This window comes from Etheostoma spectabile, chromosome 18 (assembly GCF_008692095.1).
Source record: "Etheostoma spectabile isolate EspeVRDwgs_2016 chromosome 18, UIUC_Espe_1.0, whole genome shotgun sequence".
NCBI lineage: Eukaryota > Metazoa > Chordata > Actinopteri > Perciformes > Percidae > Etheostoma > Etheostoma spectabile.
Genome location: NC_045750.1, coordinates 14,061,678 through 14,067,801, shown reverse-complemented (window position 1 = coordinate 14,067,801; position 6,124 = coordinate 14,061,678). Strand labels below are relative to the sequence as shown.

At 43.1% G+C, this 6,124-nt stretch overlaps 1 protein-coding gene across 6 annotated transcripts in view; it reads left to right on the top strand.

Moving 5' to 3' along the window:
- Nucleotides 1-5,046, top strand: part of sgk1 (serum/glucocorticoid regulated kinase 1) — a 32,403-nt gene extending 27,357 nt beyond the window's left edge. For 5 of the 6 annotated variants that reach the window (XM_032542626.1, XM_032542627.1, XM_032542629.1 and 2 more), the window contains 9 exons: nt 797-872; nt 1,035-1,110; nt 1,267-1,455; nt 1,543-1,674; nt 2,409-2,645; nt 2,755-2,850; nt 3,025-3,180; nt 3,279-3,368; nt 3,583-5,046. In XM_032542626.1, the coding sequence (XP_032398517.1) occupies nt 797-872; nt 1,035-1,110; nt 1,267-1,455; nt 1,543-1,674; nt 2,409-2,645; nt 2,755-2,850; nt 3,025-3,180; nt 3,279-3,368; nt 3,583-3,750 (1,220 nt within the window). In that variant the 3' untranslated portion in view covers nt 3,751-5,046. Of the gene's footprint in view, nt 1-530; nt 687-796; nt 873-1,034; nt 1,111-1,266; nt 1,456-1,542; nt 1,675-2,408; nt 2,646-2,754; nt 2,851-3,024; nt 3,181-3,278; nt 3,369-3,582 lie in introns of those variants that run through there. The other variant, XM_032542628.1, reaches the window with a different exon arrangement.
- The last annotated feature ends 1,078 nt before the right edge of the window (nt 5,047-6,124 follow it).

Sequence of the window (6,124 nt, the reverse complement as noted above, 5' to 3'; positions counted from 1 at the left end):
GGGACATGGATACAGTGTTAAAAAAGCTAATTAGAAGCTTGGAGAATAAGCTTGAATCTCATTAAGTTTTAATCACAAGTTTCACATCACATGTTTGTACAATCTGCAGTTTAGTCTGTACTCTTGGTGAGATTAAGGGACACCAGTAGTGGACACATCTGGATGTCATTAGCCTCTGATTGGTTTTCGCAGCTTAGTGTAGACTGAAGTGTTGCTTTCTTGGTGATAAGTTCAGACTGTGTGAAAAGTTGCCATAGTGTTGAACAAACATATGTGCAAATAGTACAGAGCGACCTTTCATTGAGCTGCGGTAGAGAACTTTTTTTCCCCCTTTTTTCCTACGTTTTTGACGCAAGCACCTCTTTAGGTGTAGCTATGACGCGCTAGGAGCGCAACGGCCTCTTATTGGTCGAGAAGGGGGTCGATCATCTTCTCACGGTCCATTTAGCTGAAAGGAATGTTTGCAGTATCACGCCCACCGAGGGGGTGTGCGGGGAGGAGGGAGGAGCCTTCTCCCCTGTATGTTATAAAACAAGAGCCAAAGGCATGAGTTATATTTTAGGTGACAGGCAGTGGATGAGTACAGAGCTGCCGTTCAACTCATCACATCATGACGATCAAAACAGAAACAGAAAAGTCTGGTCTGACTTACTCCAAATCTAAAGGGCTAGTGGCATTAGTCACCGGTACGGAATCGTAACTGGATACTTAAAGCTGATCCTTCATGACATGGATGGACATCTTTCTTTTTTTTGAAATTTAAAAATCTAAACATGTTCTCTCTCTTGTGTTGCAGCTTTTATGAAACAGAGGAGAATGGGTCTGAACGACTTCATTCAGAGGCTTGCCACAAACTCCTACGCCTGCAAGCAGTGAGTACCATCTGACTAATGTTATTGTTCTGCTTTCACTGGAGGAAAAACTTTGGGAAAACAACCAGACATGCCAGTTATACGTCCCCTGGGGAAGCTATGTGACTTTAATGCTACTCCCAAATCAGCTGATTCACACAGAACATTTTTTTCTTTTTTCAGTCCTGAAGTTCAGTCTATTCTGAACTTGAGTGCCCCCCAGGATGCTGAGCTCATGAACGCAAACCCCTCACCTCCTGTAAGTATATTTGCATTAAACAGTGTAATGGGTGCTTTTACATTTTGTTTACATTTCAACGTATGGAAAGATACAGACACATATCCTCTGTTTGCGTGTTTACCATACATCTTGGGGTTCATATTGTGGCTCTAACGTCCTCATCTCCTCTCACAGCCTAGTCCATCCCAACAGATCAACCTCGGTCCATCCTCCAACCCCTCGGCTAAACCCAGCGACTTCCACTTCCTCAAAGTGATCGGCAAGGGCAGCTTTGGCAAGGTCTTGCTCGCACGCCATCGTGCAGATGACGAGTTTTACGCAGTCAAAGTTCTACAGAAAAAGGCCATCCTCAAGAAGAAGGAGGTAAATATGCATGCCTACATACCGAATGTACACATGCAACAAAAAAGGGTCAACCCTTCTAACAGCCTGCTCTTTGTAATTCCTCAGGAGAAACATATCATGTCAGAGAGGAATGTGCTGCTAAAGAATGTCAAGCACCCATTCTTGGTGGGCCTGCACTACTCTTTCCAAACAGCGGACAAACTCTACTTCATCTTGGACTACATCAATGGAGGAGAGGTGAGTTACCAACTGATCTGCTGCCTAAAAAAGATGAGGACATGAAGCAGACATGACATAAGAGAAGCGAGAAGCTGGGCTATTTAAAGAAGGCGCTAAAGATAATTGAATGGCCTAGGAGGGCATTTTAAAGATGGATAGAGTTGGAGGAATAATTATGTAGTGCAAGATGAAGCAGAAACACAGACAGACAGAGGGGATATCCTGTCATGAGAAGCAGAACAGAAGCTGCCGCTCTCTGTCTTTCTTTAAAGGAAACACCTCTCAGGAAATCATGTGGTGGGCTGGGACAGTGGGACAGACTTGGGGCCAAAATTAGCAGCAGCATTCAGACTCAGTGTGTGTCTATTCGAGTTAATTTCCTGCGATTGTTGGACGAGCAAAGATAATGTTGATTAAATATGGGCCTCATCGAGAAACAGGAAGCATTTACCCTCGTTCTCCCCTTTCTCTTTTCTTCCCCTCTTTTCCCCCTCTGTCCTGCTGCTCTCTCACTCCTCACCTCTGGCCCTCGTTCCATTATTCTTCCCTTGTCAAACTTTTTAAGCTGTCGCCTTCCTTCCCTTTTTATTTCCTCCCATCCGACTTCCTCTTTGACTCTGTATTTGTCTGTTTTATCGTTAGTCTTCTAATTTCCTATCTCTGCTTATGTCATTTTGTGGATAATCTATGCCATAATCAAGACATTTAAAGGTTTTGTTACTAAAAAAACCCTGTTTTTCTCTGTCTTCCAGCTGTTCTACCATCTACAGAGAGAGCGCTGCTTCCTCGAGCCCAGAGCCAGGTTCTACGCGGCAGAGATCGGCAGCGCACTGGGCTACCTCCACTCCCTCAACATAGTCTACAGAGACCTGAAGCCAGAGAACATCCTGCTGGACTCACAGGGACACATCATTCTTACAGATTTCGGCCTGTGCAAGGAGAACATCGAACCCAACGGGACCACGTCGACCTTCTGCGGTACGCCAGAGGTAAGAACAAAACATCTGGTGATTCTGAAACGGCACTAAAAAAAAAAATTCATATTTGTGGTCATAAAAAGTAACATACAGTACTGTAACTTACCATTTCTCTCTACAGTATTTAGCTCCTGAGGTTCTACACAAGCAGCCGTATGACAGGACGGTAGACTGGTGGTGTTTAGGAGCTGTTCTCTATGAGATGCTCTATGGCCTGGTGAGTAACATTCAAATTCACCTTACAGGCTTTTATAGTGAAGTTACACCCCACCCTTTTTTGTCAGAAATGTGAGCTATAATGATTAAAATGACGCAATCAGTGTTTATCATGTGGCTTTCTCACTCCTCATTGTTGCCAAGATGCTAATCAGCTGTTTTTATCCCTCCCCAGCCTCCGTTCTACAGCCGCAACACAGCAGAAATGTATGACAACATATTAAACAAGCCGCTGCAGCTGAAACCCAACATTTCCAACGCAGCCAGACACTTGCTGGAGGGCTTGCTGCAGAAGGACCGAACCAAGAGGCTGGGCTGCACAGACGACTTTGTAAGTCTTTGCTCATGTTAATTGTATGTGTGCATATTAACATATTATGTACATTAAAGGACATTGTTTAATTATTTGTCTTTTGTGTCTCTTCACAGATTGAAATTAAGAACCATATGTTCTTCTCGCCCATAAACTGGGATGACCTCAATGCCAAAAAGATCACCCCTCCCTTCAACCCCAATGTGGTACGTTCCTTTTATATACCCCAACAAGTGCTGATTATGGCAGACTTATGATTTTCTACAGGAGACTTGCTCATGTCCTGGTCCTCAGTATTAACATTTACATAACTAGATCAAGAGCATGGAACATCCTCGCTGAGTTTTAAAACATTTCCAATTATGGCACGGTATTCTACAGCCTGACTAATCCTCTCCTTCCCTCCTTCCTTTTTTCCAGACGGGACCCAACGACCTGCGGCACTTTGATCCAGAGTTCACAGACGAGCCGGTGCCCAACTCCATTGGTTGTTCCCCAGACAGCACGCTGGCCACAGCCAGCATCAAAGAGGCTGCTGAGGCCTTTGTGGGCTTCTCCTATGCCCCGTCTATGGACTCTTACCTATAGTACACAGGCACTCAATTGACTCCAATTCAGACTTAGAGGACATGAACTGGGGCGTGTCGATGGACTCGCATCTTGATCCCACGTTACATTTCCCGTCGAGATGATGGACAATCCCGAAGCAACGCCTGCAACAATTCTGCATTTGCAAAGAATTTAAACGCGTGTACGTGCCATGATCTCTCCAACTCTTGAAAGAAGACTTGCTACAAGAGGAAGCCTGCCATGATAAAAACGACTCATTGTGGTCTGTAATCCTCCATCTTACCCTGATTTACCAACACACAATTACTTCAACCTTCCACAACAGACAGAGACGCTCTGCAGCCTTTAATTGCCCATCTCTTACCTGATAGTGGAGGTCCTTTGCACATAGCTCAGGCAGCTTTAAAGCCTCCCTCGACCCTAAAGCCACAACCGACAAGCACACACACCAACTTCCACCTTTTCTCAAAAGAGGGAAGGCTGGACCGTACCGGACCAGCCCTGGCAAGGAAATCCATCTTCATCGATGTAGCAATTCATCTTCCTTCTTTAGGGTGTCTGACAACCCACAGAGGGCATACCTGTTGCGTTTGAATAAGTAGCTTGGAGATGACATTTATTTTGGTGCTTTAGTTTTTTATTATTTACTGTCTGTGTGGTTGAAAAAGGGAGCAATTGGAAGCTGAATGTTACAGAGGGGGATGTTTAATTTGTTTCTCTCAAAGGTGCCTTTTTATTTTTTTCTCTCCATCAGAACTCACATCTATCGTTTCATTTAGCTCCCCACCTGACACCAGCAGGTGAGAGGAGCTGTTTTGAGAAGAATGTTGTAGCTCCAAATCAACACACCTGATCTGGCTTCAACACGCGACGACGTAAAGAACTCAAACAAGGTTTCATATCTTCATTTGCGTATACAACAATAATGGTGATAGAGAGAGAGAGAGAAAGAGAGAGCACAGCTGCTAGGTGAGAAAGAGAGTGATGTGTTCACAAGTGTTTGTGTAGTTCTGCTTGCCAACCGTGTCCCCCTCGTATAGTCTTCCATTCGCCTCACAATAGTAAGCCGACAACATCGAAACTGAACATTCCATTTTAATATTGCTGTAATGCAGTTTGACGGTATTTAAGTTTGTTTGTATATTTGGAGTTATGTGTACTAGATTTAATGTATATTGAACAAGAAATGACTAAAGGTATGCTTAAATATGTATATGTAACAAGTCATGTTAAATGTACTGTAAATTGTAAAATTGTTTAAGATTTATGTGACCATGTTTGGTTTGCAATAAAAGTTTGACTTTATTACACCTTTTTACCTTGTTATTAATAATTGATAAATGGACTACATGTACATGAAAGGGCTTTTATTGATTTTTTCTTTAGTCTGAAATGTGCAGATCATTGTTACATAATCTTTTCTTGACGTTGCCAGTTCAGTCCAGGAGAGAAAGTCATAAAGGAAACTTAAAAATGATTCATTTACTAGTTCTGGTTGGAAGGAGTTTGGGCTACTGACCCCTGCCCAACGTCCTACTTAAGTGTAGAAAGGACTTTACCCCCCTCCATGCGTCAGCAGCTTTACATAACAATCATTGTGACGTTTGTGTGTGTGTGTGTGTGTGTGTGTGTGTGGGTGGGGGTTGGAACTATTGGCTGGCTTCCAATAGACTGATAAGGCTACTCCAGGTCAAAACATGATAATGAACCAGAGCCGTTTCAGATAGCAGTAGCAGAAAAATCTATGATTGCATTAATGATACAGCAGGGGTGTAGCACAACATTTTGGACCCTGTAGAAAGGCATTTTCTATGGGCCCCTCCCTGCATCCACAGTTATTAATTTTAGCATCTTTTTGGGCCCTCCTAAGATGAGGGCCCTGGGTACTCAGTCTCCCTTCCCACCCCCCAGCCTGTACTTATGATTCTACTGGGTGTCTTTAAGGAGGACACTGAAAGGCTTCCAGATCCAGGAGGTCATTGTGCAGGTGACTTCTGACCTCTAACTTCTTGGGAATGGGAGAAAGTAAAAAAAACATTTAAATTATAAGAGGACTGTGGGGAAGGTGCACTAGTGCAAACCCATTACATGTTTAACTCACTGGACTTAAACATTATGACATTTTTGGTATAGGAAGTGGTTTGAAAAGTCAGTGAATCCAGATCAAAATGTCCACTCAAGGTTTATCCACAAGTTTAAAAAAAACTAAATAACGTCGTGAGAATTAGAAAATCTGCCAGAGTTGTTATTTCTGCTAGAGCTGTTATTTCCCTATCTAAAATAAGGAAAAATCCTGCACATATTATGTCTGAGATGTCAGCCTATTCAAATTATTACGTTCGACAGCACCCTTTGTATCCACCTAAACATGACTTCCAGAATAAAGTCCCTG